The 18,409-nt window shown below is 41.5% G+C and overlaps 1 protein-coding gene across 1 annotated transcript in view; it reads left to right on the plus strand.

Moving 5' to 3' along the window:
• Nucleotides 1–2,022: 2,022 nt before the first annotated feature.
• Nucleotides 2,023–18,409, plus strand: part of LOC136948836 (nardilysin-like) — a 67,987-nt gene continuing 51,600 nt past the window's right edge. Inside the window, exon 1 of the mRNA XM_067242924.1 lies at nucleotides 2,023–2,192. Within this exon, the coding sequence (XP_067099025.1) occupies nucleotides 2,023–2,192 (170 nt within the window). The remainder of the gene's footprint in view (nucleotides 2,193–18,409) is intronic.

Consider the following 18,409-nt stretch of genomic DNA (forward strand, 5'->3'; position numbering starts at 1 on the left):
TTCACCCACAAATCGTTTACTTGTAATCTAATGTCATAATAAATCCTACAACGAAAATGTATATGTGAGGAATGTTTATTTTAACGATTGAAAACAGATACATCATAGACCACTGTCGTATGTGTTGCCCGGGCAACACAGGCTAATGTCATGATGCTAATACTTCAGTGAAATAGTAGACTACTGTTTCCGAAAGTAGATGTACTTCCTTAATAATATCATCTTATATTGTACATTACACATCACAATTGTGTGTCATATCACAAAGTAAAATGAGTAAATAGTTATCACCCTGGCCTCTTTGCTTGTGGCGTTTCTGCAGCTGCCTTGCAGTAAAGCTATAGTTAGCCTAGCTATCCCCCAAGTTAACAGATGCAGGTAGTCACGCGTGTTTTCCTGACGTTAGTAACGTCAGTGACTGTGGCTAGCAAATTAGCCACCGTTAGCTTCACTTTTCGCCACAAAAACTTAATTTGAGCCTAAACCATGCAACGGAATGTAAATCCCAATAGAAGCAACTCAATCGCTACCAAGACGAAGCTTTGGACACCTAGGTTGTCTATGTAGGCCAAATATTGACTGAGTTTTAGGGGGGCAAAAAGAAAAAAAAAAAAATTATTAAAATATATATGTGTGAGAACAAAGGTTGTGCCCTTGCCGAAGGCACAGCACACCCAAATAAGAAATTGATCGACAGAAGTACAAAATGCAATAGCCTGACAAAGTTACGTGCACCAGGACATTTATTTGGGTATCGAAGCATGTAGCAAATAGTAGGCTACTTATGCAAAAGCATAAATTGCGTGTTAAACGTAAACATCGATAGCCAAACAACCATCCCGGTCCACGTAACTCTGTCATTATCATGAACTTGATCGTTTTGGTTGGAAGAAAAGAAGAAACATTCAGTCATGACTTGCACTACTCTTTTTTTTTTATCAGGGACATTCCTATGAATTAATCTTAGATATGCTGTTAACGTTTCACAACATTAAAATAAGTAGCCTATGCGCACGCTAAAAACGTCATTTTTTGGAAAACGGCTCTATCGGCCTTAACGTGTTAACCCTACTTGGTGTGCGTTACAAGGGTAGCTACTGGATAGTCTGAAAGTAGTTTCAGGTCAGTGCTGATTAAATCTAAGGGTCTGTACCACGTGTCATTGTTATTTGGTTAGCTAGAATCTGTAAAAAAAAAAAATGATAATAAGATATTATCAATTGATAAAGAGCTATTGTCATTTTAATAAACCAATGTGTCACTTTGTTGACGGCCCCTAACTGTTTTTATCAGACTCAAGAAAAATGAATGGGGAATATCTGTGGAATATCCAACCTAAAACTAACTTTACCTCAGTTAAGCACCTAAACCGTTTGTGCCTTTGTAATAGACTCAAATAACTTGTGTTTTAGAAGTTAGAACGTTCTAAAATGTTGTTATAACCAATATGCTGTGAGCCTTGAATCTGTCGGACTGAACTTTGAGTGAAATCTGTCAAGTCAGGCAACTCTTTTTAGACAAGCTGCATTCTAATTATTTGTAGTGCTATTTGGATTCGCTCATTGGAGCTGAAATCTCACTCGCCTATACCTTAGTTGTAGCTGGTTTTCTACCGGCAACATCAAATGTAGTCTGAGTTTCGGTAGTGATGGAGAATACTATGTAGGATTTTAACTGACAGAGCTAAATTGGGCGAAACCACCAGACCACAGCGAATGAATAGGCTTATTGTTATGCCGCTTTGCTGTCGCTGACCAGGGGTACTTCATTGTGGCTGAGGACATGGCAGCTCAGCTGATCAAATAAAGAGAACGTAGGAATTATGTAGTGGTGCTTTTTGTAGCTTAGTCAGTTGTGCTTAGTTGGTAGACTACAGTCCAAGATAGAAAATCATTTATGCTCTCTTCACAGTGACGCGCTGGATCGTTTTTTGGGCAATAGATTTTCGCTGGCTGGGATTTTCCTGTTTATGGTGGCACAGTGTTGTCAACCCGCAGTGCAAAAGCCTCGTCTCTGCTGAGAATGCTTCCGAACCAAAAGTCAAAAGGCGCCGATGGCGCACCTGGTTCCTTAGTGTCTGAAGCTGCGCCAGTGCCTGGGGATGAGATCCAGGCGTCGGAGTATGGAGTGGTAGACAATCACATAGGAGACAGCGATATCATAAAGTCTCCGAGTGACCCCAAGCAATACAGGTAAGACAATATATCAGTTGTCAATGCAAGGTTATTATTATATATTACCCACCTCCCCCAGCCTCGTAATTGTTTTGCCTACAATCAGTGGCGGAACCAGACTTTTATATATGGGGTGGCCAGGGCTACTTCAGCGGGTCCATAGACCAAGACTGAAAATGTGTGTGTAACCTTAGCCTGGCATCTAAACAGTGTAAATTATTCATATGATTGCTGTTGAGAAATAGAAATTCACTTAAGCCTGAGTTCTTCAGTGTGGCCTAATATGGTCCACTAGGGTTACTTTAATCAAATTCTACATTTACTATGAATAGACTGTGTCTACATCTGAATTGCAACTCATTTCTTAAACACACTGTACTTTACTCACAAACTGGAGAGACTTTGGTCACTCTGTTTTCATGAATATATAATCTGGGTCTAACCAGGTTAGATGTTAGATCCTTTGATGAATCTTTTACATTAAAACATAACTATTAGTGTATACTCACACAAAAAAAGCCATCAACACAAGAACACTCATGAATGAACAACCAACATTTTAAAGTGAGCTCAGCTTTTTGAAGAAGTCTGCTATCTCACCCTTTCTTTGAATGTTTGAAGTGAACCCTAAGCAAAAATAACATGTAGGCCTACACATCCAATTACCCACATTTGAGTCCAATCTTAAACATATCCCCATTATTATCTTCAATCAACTACCAGCCTTTAAGTTACTAGATCATGGCTAGCCCTACTCTGAAATACGTATTTCAAACAGGCATTATACAATAGCAAACAGGGTAGCTATCTGACTGCAGTGTGTTAATCTTTTGTTACGTTAATAGGTTGATATGGCATATCATCAAGGAATCTTAGCAGTTAAAGTACAAAAATCGTGCAGCGACCCACACAGAAAGACGTATATGTTAGGCTGTTAGTTGGTTGTTTACCAGTAGTGTTTGCGGGGTCCGACATGCCAATCAACCTGCTGTCTGCCAATCCCGGGAATGCCCGGAATGTTCGGATGCCAGGCATCCTGGTGGTTGGCGGAGGGGCATGGAGGGGGGTTGGGCAGCTGTTTGGCTAGTAGCCTGTGTATCGTGTGGTTAATAAACGTCAATTCGGGAACTTCACAGTGAACCCAATTGCGTTGCTTGTATCTCCGCAAATGTTCCTTTTTACGGAATTAGTTTATTATTATAGTTTCCCATTTCAAGGCCTGTACAACAAGCTGCGAGTCAGTGGAGACCGACTTAGTGAAGACAAGTCATTTTACTACCTGCATAGCTAGCTATGCCTGACAATTTTTTTTTATAAAGCCCAGGGTGGAATTGCTTTGTTTTTGCGGATATTTTTCAGCTTTTTGTTCGATAGCTAGTTAGCTTCCGGGAGGTAGGCCTACTGTATTGCCAGTCTGTGACTGGCTACACAACAAAATCTACACAACCATCTGGGGGTCAGATGGCTGAGCGGTTAGGGAGTCGGGCTATTAATCAGAAGGTTGTCGGTGTGATTCCCGGCCGTGCAAAATGACGTTGTGTCCTTGGGCAAGGCACTTCACCCTACTTGCCTTGGGGAGAATGTCCCTGTACTTAGTCACTCTGGATAAGAGCGTCTGCTAAATGACTAAATGTAAATGTAAAATGGCCACAGGAACAGCCCAAGGTGAAACTATCATATGTAGATACTGTAGCTTGATAAACTTTGTTCTTCCGGTTAGGAGTCCCCCCATAGTATTAACTGTATTAGTTAATTTTACTTTCTCCGGCATGGAGCGGTAGACTATGATTGCAGCTGGTTGTCGTCCAGGTGAGCATAAATAATGGTATTAGTAATTATGTCTGCTAGCTATTAGCAAAAGTATTAGCTAGTTGTCCAAAGCACCAAGTCTACCAGCTGGTAGCCAGCTACTAGCTGCTACAAGCCAGTTAGCTAGATAAATACTTAGTCAGCTTTGTTGTCCTTTGCACTGATGCTCAGCTAGAATCGTGGTGGGACTTAGGGCTGGGTGGAATGGCCTAAAATGTATATGATGGTATAATTTGGCATGGACGGTAACAGTATATATCACCATATATTTGTTTTTCTTAATTAGTTGGCTAGTCTACCGCACTCGGATTTGGATGGGTTATGGCAGGTGTGTCTACGGTGGCCCACGGGGGCACATCACAACAACATTAGCGAAGCAAACAAAAGTTGAAAACACAACAACTTTAACACACAACACAACGACATTAACAAAAACAATCAACTACTTAAAACACCACAACATTAAGTGACAACACGACAGCATTGGTTCACACCACCAACATCAGCCGAGAACACAGCAGCATTAGCCGAGAACACAGCAGCATTAGCTGAGAACACCGCAGCATTAGCCCAAAACACAACATTTGCAGAAACGCTGCATTTCAAGTAACAGCTTCATGGCAAATCCTGCTTTACATTGTCCCAAGTTTTCAATACTGTCCTCTGTGAAATGGTTCGAGCAAGTATGTAACTGAGGGTTGAACTGCACAGGGATCTTCTCATAGACAAACATCACAGCCCGTCGAGTGTTTGGTTCCTTGGGAAGACTCTGAAAAGTGTCAGCATTCCCTGTACAGCCTGGAACACTGCATTTACGACTGTAAATTGTCCACTGTCCATTTTCAATATCCTTGAAAAACGTTCTTCTTTGTAATTCCCTGGAAGTACACAGAGCAGCGCGCAGCAAATTTGGGGGCGTGACAAAGGTACAGACCAGAGCCAAAAAAGGTGGAGCCACCAACTGACATCAATTCGGTGGCTTTCTCAAAACCTACCGTTTTACAGCTAAATTTAAATTTACAGCAACATTTTTAATATTTAGATTTACATAGGAAAGAGGTGTCAATGGACTTTGGGGTTCACACAAAATGTCAATTTTACCCACTGAACTGTCGTTATTCAACTGTGACAAGGTAAATTCGGTTTTGCAATCAATGACCCCTTTAATAAAATCATTTATGAATGTTGTATTGTTATATTTTGAAGTATAAGCAATGAATGAACATTTCAAACACTGAACCCAAAGTTACCGGCCATTTCACACCTATACGTGAATCTCAGGACAACGCCCAGCTGGAGTAACTGACCAATGAACAATTTCACGTTGACAAAGATACCCCTCTTTTATTGTGGATTATTAAAACCCACGTCGAACAATCACCCGCTTTTTCGTAGGAATAAACCTGAAGTGAATGTGTCACTCCTAACCTATTCTTCTAAATCAGCAACTTACTGACTTACTGGAACAACGGAACTTCAATCAGGAGAGACCAAGTATGAGTAGAGTGATGTTTATTACGGACTGGTAATTGTAATACAAAGTTTGGAGCTTAGACCCCGTGGGGAATCATAGATCAGCGGGCGCCTGCCGGACATCCGAGAAGAATCCCTCCACGGAGTCCAGACACTGGTGGCGGTGGCGGCAGGCGACGACCAACGAGTCGAAGAAAGAGACAGGAACCGGGCGGCGACGGGGAGGTTGAGCAGCCATTGTGTATCCCGCTTTCATTATAGTGTACTGTACTATTCAAACTCAAGACTAACCCATAACTTATCTGGTATTTGTTCATTATATAATTACATGTTCTTAAATAAATCATTGTGTATAATACTTGCGTTATCCCTCATGTTATCTAATCTGATCTACTTTCATAGAATGTATTATTTAAGATTAGACTGATTATTACGAAGGCTATTAAACAAGGTTTCCTCAGCCCCTTTAAACACATTCTGAGGTGGTGTCCCATTATATCAGGATACTTTATCATAGAAATACTTTATTTATCTTAAACGAGCAAACCCCGCTACACATGGCTTCACTCATCCATGCAACATTTTTGACGTTCCAAGTCTTTGTAGGCTAAACGTTGAACGTTGTGTCATATACAACTGAAGGGTAAAGCCCAAAAGTGATTGCATAATATTGCTTGCTATGTTTACGTAGATTGATTGCAAAAGTTGCGTTAAAGCTCTGTACGGTAATCTTATGCCGTGCCTGGTGTGAATGGGTCTGTGCCCCCCCAAAAACCAGGAAGGCTCTACCGCGCTTACATGGTATAGTCAAAATCCATATTGTAGGCCAAATTCACACCGGTAGGGTTACAATTTCCTTTATACACAAAACCAATCAATCAGACCAAATTTTGAATGGGGTGTGAGAGCCATCAAGTTGAGACTGTCCAGAAACTCCAGACTTCAGCATATGAGAGGTGGGACGTGCTTCTGCATTTTTCGAAAAACGGACACATGGGAATGCCCTCGTCTCCGAGGCACGCCCTCTACGAGCTCTCCGTCAGCCCTCGGAGAGCACCGGAGAGCTCGACGTGCACCTCCTGAATTTTCTAACTATCCGTCGTAATTTCGGCGAGCTACGGAGACCCCCTTGGCTGTGATTGGTCAGTATTAAGAACCGCTTGCGTCAGGGGCGGGGTTGCTGTGATAAACAGGACGAACAGAATCCTTTGACCGCCATTGCTGTAAGTTTTTACAATTCATATTTCAGCTAAACAGTACATGTAAATCAGCATCTGAATTCAAATGTGACGAGAAATGGGCAGTGTAGTTGCTGAAAATGTGCGTATTTTATTGATGAAACGGCTAATTTGTAAATTTGCTCCGACTTCTCGATAACCTACATAAATAAACACTCCACGACGACTTACAAAAAAACGTTGCGCCACTTACTCTTCTGGCGGTGAATTGTTTTCAGCACCCACAGCCTACGGAGAACCATAAACGAAGTCTATCCGTCCGTATCCGTGCGCCCGCCCAACCGTAAACGGAGACGCAGAAGCATATTTCGGCCTTTACAATCCTCCCTCTTGGACACAAAAGGACAAACAAAAGCTGCAGTGTTCATCGTGTGCTAACCTGCACCCATAGGAGAGAGGAATTTGGTTCAGAGAATCACTTTTGGATCATGGCTATTTCTCAGAGGATCACTTGGAAGGAGCTTTGTCTATTGGCACGCAGATGTTCCTTGTTTAGCATTTTCCTGCTACTAAAATCCTTGTCCTGTTGCAGAACACACTTGAAGCACAGCACTTGGTTAACAATGAAAATTGTTAAGTTTGGAGTGGTCAACCAATCCACAATACCCAATACTCATCCACACAAACCAACATAGGAACCCATGGATGGACAAAACATATGCACTGTGCATATGCTACAGGAACTGGCGCAGCAACAAATACACTGACCACAACTGAATCTTTGAACTACATCAAAGACTAAATACAGGGGGTAATACAGTAGGAATGTAGCAATCTCACAACTTGGAACTGAATTAAGTAAATGTAAGAGATAGAATTGCACGTCTTGAGTCAAAGGTATTTTTGCCCGATGTATCCCCCAGCGTATGCTGCCTGTAAAATAGAGGAAGCCTACCCGTTCCCAGATCCCAACATTTGGACTCAGTGTGGCCACTTCGTAGACAAGCACGACAAAATATAACTTTGTTGTTTGAATAAAACAAGCTTGTGGGCAGAATACTTCTTCCAAGATCCCAACATCGCATTTCGGTGTGTCCTTGTCTTTTACAGAAGTTAGACTGTCTAGTAATGGGCTGCTGGGGCTTGGTGTTTACCTCGGTCGCCAACCGCCACGACGGTTCTTTGTAGAAGGCGGTTTGGGAATGTGCGCACCAATTCTACTGGCTGTGTCTGAACACCCAGTAGAATGTGAGTCATCATGGGTGGTCTCGTTACTGCTTTTGTTAGCGGTGTATTGCCTTGTGGCACAAAAAGGTTTCGCTGCTTTGAGGACAGAGTTGAGAATACATTTGCCAATGAAATGTACAGTAAGCTTCAATATTTGTTTCTTTTCTGCTTTCTTTTTATGGACTCCTACTGTTTTCCAATGTTCAATGATTTCAGGTAGCGTAAAATCAGTTTTGTCTTTCTTGCTCAATTCAGATAACGTTCGGTTAACGCTAACTTTTCCCCATAGGTTAAAACCATTTGTTTACTTCAGTATCCCATTCCATTTTTCTTCATTTTATGCAGGAGCTAATATCAGAAACTAGTAATAGGCTTGTACCAACGGAAGCAGGCGGAACATAATTAATGTACATTTATAAATTCGTACTCACCGCACCATGGTCTGAGACGCCGGTTTACCAAACTGTAACTGAATTGCTCGAAACATATCACGTCGGGGTCACCAGAACTGTAGGGGGTTAAATATTTGTCAAACAACCAAAACAGTTCCCCTGTGGTTTAAAGGAAGAAGGGAAACTGAACAGTGTATCAACATGAACCAAGTAAGGCCAATACCAATAGAATTACAGTTATTTGACTCTATGGGTTAAATCAGAGCAAGAATGGTCAAAGGCAGGTTGACACCCATTGTCACAGTGTATTTGTTATTGCATTTAAAGTAGTACAAAAACAAGTAGTTCAAGGTATTACAAACTGCGTTCCCTCTGCTTCTGCATTTCCCCTCTGCGTCTATGTTCAGTGAGTGGCGAAAGTCGGAGCGGCACATTCCGTGACCGCACTGTAGCTGACATACAGGGGAATGAGCTGCGCATGTCGACGCAGTTCTTCCACGGACCAATCACTTATAAGCTTCTCCTTTATTTCAAATTTGAACAATTTATTTGTCCTTGTATTCTAATATAGGCTATACTCACTGTCACACTTAAGTCACCTTACAGAAGTCAGTGACTGTAGACATACTTCCATATTAGTAGTTAAAATGGATAAGTTTGTCACGCATGCAAAAAGGAGTTGTGGCGACGACGTTGGCACCAACCCCTAAAAAGTCTAAAACACGTAAATATGATGGTAGCTATCTTCAATTTGGATTTACGGTGGCTGGAACAGATTCTGAACCGCTGCCCCAGTGTGTAATTTGCATAGACTTGCTGGCTAATGATTGCATGAAGCCATGTGAGCTTAGGCGCCATTTGGAGACCAAACAACCAACATTAAAAAATAAACCTTTATATGTTTTCAAACTAAACTTATCTTGCCCAACAAAAAAGCAACATCAGCAAACACACAAGTGTCAAACAGATGTCTGTTTAAAAAAAAAAATATTAGGAAAACCTCACACCATTGCTGAGGCGCTGATCGTGCCTGCTGCCAAAGACATATGTCAAATCATGTTTGGAGAGAGTTTTGCCCAGCAGATTGGTGACATCCCCCTGTCTAATGACACCGTTAGCCACCGGATATCCGACATGGCAAGCGACTTTAGGAAGAAATTGCTAGCTAACATCATGCAAAGCCAGTACTATGCCCTGCAGCTTGATGAAACAACTGATGTTTGCAGGGCTAGCCCAGCTCCTTACCCATGTCAGATATCTTAAAAATTGTCATATCGAGGAGGACATTCTTTTCTGTCGGTCTCTTCCAGCGCACACAAATGGCGAGGCATTGTTTGAAGTTCTGGATGGGTATATAAGGGATGCAGGCATATCCTGGGATAAATGTGTGGGGATATGCACGGACTCACTGATCCACTGCATGATTCATCGCGAATCTCTCGCATCCCAAAAAATGCCTGAGTGTCTGGACTCAATTTTAAAGCAGGCAGTGCAAATAGTCAATTTTATCAAGACACGGCCATTAATTAGGATCAGAATAGTAAATGCACGCCTGTTTTCCTTGCTCTGTCAGGAAATGGGAGACGAACATGGGAGTCAGGTGGCTGAGCGGTGAGGGAATCGGGCTAGTAATCCGAAGGTTGCCAGTTCGATTCCGGGTCATGCCAACTGACGTTGTGTCCTTGGGCAAGGCACTTCACCCTACTTGCCTCGGGGGAATGTCCCTGTACTTACAGTAAGTCTGCTAAATGACTAAATGTAATGTAACGTGAGCAGCTCCTATTTCACACGGAGGTTCAGACTTTGTTTACACGGAGGAAAAACGCATATATTTTCACGCGGTTTGGGCTTTCATTTACACGAAAACACAGGTTTTTATCACGGAAAATGATCATTTCTAAAAACTGGCCAAAGTGGAGACTTCTGAAAACTCAGTTTTTGTGTTTGCGTGTGCACTAGGTCAAACGGGAGTTTTAGGTACTCAAACGTCAAAGTATGCGACTTAAAATACATCACGTCATGTGAGCGTCCTATGTTTACAGTTAGTTTGCTTACTGATCATGGATTGCCAGACAAGGCAGGCAAAAATATAGTTTTATCATGGACTGGTCAATTTTGAGATTTTTGGGCTATTTTGCTTCTAAAACATGTCTATTTTCAAACTAATTAAAAGCAAACATCCAAAATACACATTAAGGTGTTTATTTTAGTACACTTTGTCTCTTTGCGTCGGCAGATTTCTCACAAATTCAACAAAAGTTAGCATTCTAACGTAACGTACAGTACTGCGACCGTTGTCTGCACCATGTCATCAATGATATAGTTGTAAAGCTCGCTTTCTCCTGCACAGTATTATCGGATCCAAACATGGTAATTTCCTTTGTATCAACCACCAATCGTGAAAGTATAAAGGAGGGTTTAGACCTCAAAAGGAAATCCCATTGGCTGGTGTTCATTTTTGACAATGTGATTCGTTCAAATGCATCACGTGACGTGTTCTGACACTCCCTTGTTTAGCTTTCAGCGGGGACAAAACCCTCTCAAAAGACAACAACAATTATCACTAGCAAGAACACAAACGAGACCAACTAATGAAATAGATAATGAAGTGCATCCAAACGTAAATTGTCATTCAGAAAGTTAGAAGATAGCGCGGGTGACCAACGCGCCACACAGCAGAGGCTGATCGTTCATGTAGCGTGTCTGAATGAACTGGTCAGTGGGTTAATCTGTCCTAATTGCATAGGGACAGGCCTTAAAATAAATATAGATCCGCAGAATCATGGGTTCTGCAGCAGTTTGCTACTTGAGTGCAGTCTGTGTGAAAGAGAGAGGTACCGCAAAAGTGTGTACACATCTACCTGTCTTCAAGACGGAACCAGGAACGACGTCGCGTTTGATGTGAATGTGCGAATGGTGCTCTTAGCGCATTAGTTATTGATGGGGTATGCTGCTCTGAAGAAAATAGTTAAGGTGTTAGGGATTCCTGCACTTCATCTGAAATCAGATACATGACAAGAGAGTTTGGAAACAGGGTTTAGATAAAGAAAACTTTAAGCTATGGGGGAGCAAGAAATGCATCTCTCTCACTAGCTGTAAAATTGGTGGCACTATTGAAAACTTCAAAAACTAATGAAGAGTCGCATTCTTCTCCCCCCTCCCCTATATTACTGCTGGCTCCACTGTAGCCTCAATCTATCTGGTTACAAAATAATAAAGTAATATTTCATTCAGTATTTTGTATTATGTGGTCAGTTTTACTTTTATAGGACAGACTTTTCCTTTCGATGTCAAATTGAACAAAGATTTATTTAAATAATGTAGCCTACCAGTACACATTTATTTTTCCTTTTGTGGCAGAAACATAACACACAATAAGTATGTGATTTGGATAGGACATGGAGGCAGCTTACAAAGGATGCGAGGGAGAGAGGTTATTCTTATTGTGTGTCATGCCACAAAGTAAAAAGACATGTGTACTGTATCAACAAAACTTAACCAGGTGAACAGTTTGTGATACGCTATACATTTCATTTTAGTGGCACAAATTGAGAGAGGGCTGGAGTCACTTCACAAGACCAGGGAGCAGATCAGGCAGGCTTACGCAGATGTTGACCAGAAGTGGCAGTGTTGCTGAGGGAGGATGCAGACGCAGTAATAAAATCAGCGTGTCTTTTGACGGCACCTGTCAGAAAAAAGGCTTCACCTCTCACTATGGAATTGGTCGGTGCATTGATCTCCTTTCAGGACTGGTGATAGACTACGAGGTCCTATCCTCATATTGTCATGCTTGTGCCCTGAAGGACAATGCCGAGCGGGAGAATAAAATAACATAGCAGGAGTTTCACAGCTGGAGAGAGACACACAATGACTGTGCTAAAAACTTTGCAGGATCTAGTAAGGCAATGGAGCAGGAGTCAGCAAAGAGGATGTGGGCCAGGTCTGTGAATCGCCACCAGGTGCGGTACACTGAGATGCTGTCAGATGGGGATAGTGCAGCATTTAGGCAGGTGGTTGCACTGAACCCATACCCTGGGCATGACATTTTCACATTGGAGTGCATCAATCATGCTCACAAGCGAATGGGAACAGCACTGAGAAAATTGAGTTAGGAGGAAAGGGTGTGGGAAAGCTGACTGCAAGTAAATGTAAAACGTTACAAAGTTATTACAGGGGGGCAATTCTGAACAACCAGGGTTCAATAGATGGGATGAAGGCAGCAATATGGCAAGTCTCCTTCACTTTATGTCCACTGATGACAACCCCTTGCACACCAGGTGCAATACCTTCTGGTGTTGGTACAGGGAGGCAGAGGAGAATGGGGAAACACCTGGTAGCCATAACCACCATGCTGGAAACATTTTAACACGAGAGGTGGGGAAGAAGCTTATTTCAGTATACCACCGCATGTCGAGTGACAGCCTGCTGCAGCGAATGCAACATGGAGGCACTCAGAACGCAAACGAGTGCCTCAACTCGTTATATGGGCGCGGTGTCCAAAACCTTTGTAGGGAAAAGCATTAAACATAGGCGAGTCTGAGCACAGAAAAAAACTTAAAAGACACAAGCAGGAAGTGGATGAGGGGGTTAAATATGGAGCAGGCATGGAGAACTAGGCTGCAAACACAAATGGTTAGGCTAACTAGGCAAAGTTAAGCAGGATGGACAACCACCAAACCAGGATGGAAGTTTTAGTAGCAGTGTGTGTCTGTGCGGGTGTATTTTACTACAGTTCTGTTCAGGCCAATGCTGGTTCAGTTTTAATGTGTTTGGGATGTTGTCTGTTGTTGTTGCTAAGGTCTTGATGAGATATTTTGTCTGTAAATAGTGCTTTCAAATACATTTGTATAAAATTTTACAACACAAGGCCGTTTTCTCAAAATGAGTTTTATGTCATGCTCTGAGCGTGAAATCTCCACTTCTGTAGTACTTACATACATCAAACTTTCTATTTATATTCCTATTTACTTTGTCTAGGATTTTACTGAGGGGTTTGTTTATACATATTTCATAGCCTGTTTTATTGGGAATTTTATTCAAAGAAAGTGGCGAAAATCGTTTTTTTATAAGTGTTGACAGTATTTTCTGATTTCTGAAGTGATAAAAAGAGATACCTTAAGGTAGTGCTCATTAATGCGTTAATGCAAACCCTTTTGGCCTGTTTGTATTTACAAACACAACTAAACTTTTTTATATCGAGGAGCAGAGGCAAAGAACTGCACGGAGGTCAGCAGTCCTTCTAAAGCTTTCACTCCCAAGACAAAGTTACATTGCCTGCCAACGTTGCCGCCACCGGTTTTGGATCCGACCAGGGTGAACCGCTGTCTGGTGGGAAAACTTTGAGACGTCCTCCCGGAGGAATGTAATGAGCACTTCCGAATGTTGCGCTCATCACTACTGTCTCTTTAGCAGTTACTTCATCCCTCCATAAAAGGTCAGACTACGATCATGCGGTCGCCGGTCAGTGTAGTTAAAAAAGTTGCCCTCACCCTATACTATTTATCTGATGAGGGTAGACTACGTAAAACTTCAAACGCATTCGGTCTGTCTAGATCGGCCATTTCAATAATAATCAGACAGGTGTGTAGAGCCATAAGTTGACTTGGGTCCTAAATATATCAAACTGACAAAAACAGACGCTGCTGTCCAGTCACTTGTGCAGGGATTTGAAGAAGCTCATGGCCTCCCTCAGTGCCTAGGTGTTGTGGATGGGACGCATGTAGAGACTAAGCAACCATCGGCCAATTCTACTGATTACCTCAATAGAAAAGGGAGGTTTACTTTAAACATTCAAGCCACCTGCGATTATAAATATTCCGTCATGGACATAGTAGTGAAATGGCCTGGGAGTGTGCTTGACGCCCGTATTTTTGCAAACTCTTCACTGTCCTTGAAAAATGGAAACATCCCTCCCTTTCCAAGGCAAATCATTAAAGATGAAGAGGCCATACAAGTGTACATACTCGGTGACCCTGCATATCCACTGCTCCCATATGTTATGAAAGAGTACGTAAATGGGGAACGCACTGCCCAGGAGCAGTACTTTGGACTATCTTTGTGCCGAGCACGGATGGTGATAGTGTGTGTTTGGGAGGCTAAAAGACGGGCAAATTTACATTTCCCCGTTTCGCGACATGTGGAGGGCGACACATCACCTAACCGTGAATTTCGCAGAATACGTTGTTGTTTATAATACATTTACATTTATGCATTTAGCAGAAACTTTTATCTAAACCGTCAAATTGTCAAATTAAATTCTTGTGCACAAAATGGGCATTTCACTTCCACTACACCATCACCACAGCAATCACAATGAACCATCCCATCAGATGTAGCCCCCATATGAGGCAACTCTGTAAAGTTAGCGTGTGAAATCATCTGCTGACAATAGTAACTTAGTGCCTGCTGTTCATGATCGCATCCCCTAGCGGTTGCTTTGGTTGTAAACCCAGTGCTCAGAGTGTAACAGATGCTTTTGATGAGACTTGGTGATGGACTCTCCAGAGGTGTGCAACAAACAGCTTTCATGCGTGAGGCTGTAACTCTGCCAGCCCTATATCTGTGCCAGACTTTGCTCTTAGACTGTCCTCTTGTCTGCTGTTCAATCGTGTCAGCTTGCCTTTGAGTAATGTCAACTTCTATAGCACTGCAATGTAGAAGTAACTCATCATTTGCCATGGATACACACTGTTCGTCAAATAGCTCACTCAGGGGCTGGGATGTACTGGTATTTGTAACTGGAGCATAGAGCTCAGCATAGTCTGTTAGACAGAGAGTAAGACCGCTTTGTCACCATTGGCATTTAACTGACTAAAAAAGGAAGCCATCTCCTCATCGGTTGGCTCTGACACATCAGGTAGATTTTTTCCTTTATATTCTGTTGACGTTCCTTCTAACAATGCTTTGTCCAGCTTGCGGTTGACTGTGACTTTGGAGTGAAAATCAATTTTTTCTACCTCAAGGTACTTTGGTTCGGTTCCACCCGGCAATAGCCAATAAGCTGGTTGTTGGGTCCCCGTCTTTGAGTCACGGAGAGTTACAGCTGGCTTCACTGCAAAAAGAACCGCTCCAACATGGCTGCAAGTCTCCCCAAGAGTAGAGTAGACAGAGAAACGTATTATCCCCGGGGGGCAATTTGTAGTACAACCAGCAAACACATATGACAGGGGTTGAAAGAACATGTATCACACAACATGAATACAAAGAGAATGTACAACACTGAACAGTCAGCACCTAGTCCTGCCGTGCATGTACAGTGGGCAGCCAGGATTAAGCCATCCTCTTGGGCAATCACCTATGGCTTCAGGGGCGGGGCACTTAGCTTCTGACTGTGCTTCACCTGTGTCGAGATAAGAACACAAATTGTGTAGTAGTTGTGTCACTTTTGTGCACACAATAGTTTTAGGTCAGAAGTGGCAGGTTCTGTTTAGGAGTCAAATGGCAGATTAGGCTACAATTTATTCATTCACATGGTAACTATTCTTCTAACTAAGTCTAGACTGCTGCTTGCATAACAAGTGTAGCTGGAGATTGCTCTCTGGTCTAGCAGCAAGTTGCATCTCATGTGGCCTTAGCTAACGTAAGCCTTCAGTGATTGGCCCGTATATGCAGAAGAAGTGTTGATTAGATAATTGTAAATGTCACCATATTCAATCAATGTTAAATGTAATGGGTCTTTACTCATATCTTCAACATCAATTTCGTAAGGATCCACTCCTCCAACCAAACGTAATTTATCCGCATATGTAATGTCATTTATTGAAGCCATCGCGTACTTGTGACTCAAATCTGCTGTCAACGGCTGTCTAGCTACGTGGGGGGTGGGGGCTTTCTATAACAACAAAATGGCCCAGGCAGGCTATTGTGACGCTGATCAAATAAGGCCAATATGCCTTTCGGAGATCAGTTCATCTTCTACTCATTTAACTATTCACGGTAACAAACATTGACCAGTGGTGTCAAACTTTTGCATAAATCGATATACATAATATACACACATACAAATAATCATTAAAAAGTAACAGAAAACATACACCTGCGCCTTTTGATAATTCCTTAACCATGACCTACCCCATCCCCATTTTTTCTAATATTTGTATTTTTTTTTTGTAAATTACTGCAACTTATATTTTATTGTATAGTTCATTTTAATCTAATTCCACTTAGTATTGCTAGTTATGTACCCTTAGTATAGTTAGTCCTCATATTTAAATTTTTGATTCCTATATGTTTAATGTTTGCACCTTCCTGCCAAAGCAAATTCCTTGTCTGTGCAAACTTTCATGGCTAATAAAACCCATTCTTATTCTGATTCTCTCTAAAGTTCCACATGCAAAATAAATAAGGAAACAAAGTTAACAATACAAGTGTATGTTTCTAGCTGCGTTGAATGCCTCCTTCCTAATCTCGGGCAGACTGCTCCAGAACAAATTAAATGGGTGGGCATTTCTTTTCACAAGGGGGGCACACATTTACAAAGCATGTATGAGAGTCAAAATAAGAGCAGACATACATATTCTGCAGGAAAGTGTAGCCCGGGGTATCTGTTCCAGGACAAGATCTCGGGCATAACCTGGCCTACCTCATTCATCAGAGCAACAGAGTTCCATAGATAAAATCTCTATTAAATAGATAATATACCATATTATAATTCCACTGATGAATAGAGTGTGCGCAGTGGTTACAATTTAATTGCCAACATATTTTTGGCTACAGTGCATGCTGATAGTCACAGCTGCCTTTGAGTACCGTAAACATTTTGCCCAGTATTGTGTTTCAACAATTTAAAGAGCAGTCAATCTGTAAACCAAGTGTGTCAGAAAGATATTTTGAAAAATGTTCCCAAAAATGTTGGTGTTAAATAAGTTGATATATGCAATTCAGGTTTGTTAATTAGGGTTCCTCCGGTAGGAGGAAACCTATTGTTATTGTTAGTATTCCTATTATTAGGGTTCCTCCGGTAGGAGGGAACCTATTGTTTTTGTTAGTATTTCTATTATTATTATTAGGGTTCCTCCCGTAGGAGGGAACCTATTGTTTTTGTTAGTATTCTTATTTTTCTTCTTCTCCATGAAATGGCTCAATAGCTCAAAAAGTCCTTCACCCGATTTTTTTTAAATTTGGCCCAACAGGTCACTCAATACTCCCAGACCGCTAATGGCCCACGTACGCCCATAGGTGGCGCTGTTAGCCACACCCAAAGTTTGCGTGATTTCTCCTGCGCCCCATTTCTCCAAAATGCCTGAAAATTGGTATACATGCCTTATTTCTCATGAGGAACAAAAAAGCCTCAAGGACCTATAAGGTCCACCATGATAGATTTTGCTGTACTGTCCAAATTTTGTACAACCTTTAAAACCATTCTCCTCATAAACCATAGATCCAATCCACTTGAAATGTGTTACAGATGTGTAGAATACCTTTATAGGTGAAATGGAATAAGAAATGCAATACAAAATGGCTGAAAGCGGTGTATTTATATAAAAGTCCACATTGCCTCAATATCTTTTTGTCAATAAATCTAATATCATTTTGACTGAAGGTTTGTCAAACCTTATTGGCTTCAAGATGACATGATTCAGATGATCTCAATCTTCTACAATGTACAAATCTTTATAATATTTTGCCATTTTGCGGAGGAACCCGCATCTCTGCTTGCAGCTATATTTTATTATTTATATTCTGTGAAGAACAAGAGACATTTGTCAGTGCCGCCACTCCCACCACGCTAGAAGGGAAAAACTTATCACTAGAAGGGAAAAACTTAAGGTGACGTTTAAGTCATAGGGGTTAAAACAACTTTTACACCGGATTTCCCAATATCTTTGTTTGATCCAACTTTTCAACTGAGGCTGCTATAGCTTATCACTATTACCTCTTGCAGGGGAAATGAGAAGACAACCTTTTCATTCTACACTTCACTTTTTGTGTTTTGATTAGTAAATGAGAAGCAACAAATGCATGCTTTTAAAGCAATGCAATCTTCATAGATAATAAGTAGGCATTTTTATATAAAATATACAGAAATATCAGTTGTAAAAATTAGTTAATTAACAGACCCATCTGCAACCGACACAAGCAAGCACACACTACAATTTCCCCAGAAATTTCCCCAGAAATTGTACCCTCTCTAGTTGGTATTGAGTTATATGTTTGG

Source organism: Osmerus mordax, chromosome 9 (assembly GCF_038355195.1).
Source record: "Osmerus mordax isolate fOsmMor3 chromosome 9, fOsmMor3.pri, whole genome shotgun sequence".
In the NCBI taxonomy this organism is placed as follows: Eukaryota; Metazoa; Chordata; class Actinopteri; order Osmeriformes; family Osmeridae; genus Osmerus; species Osmerus mordax.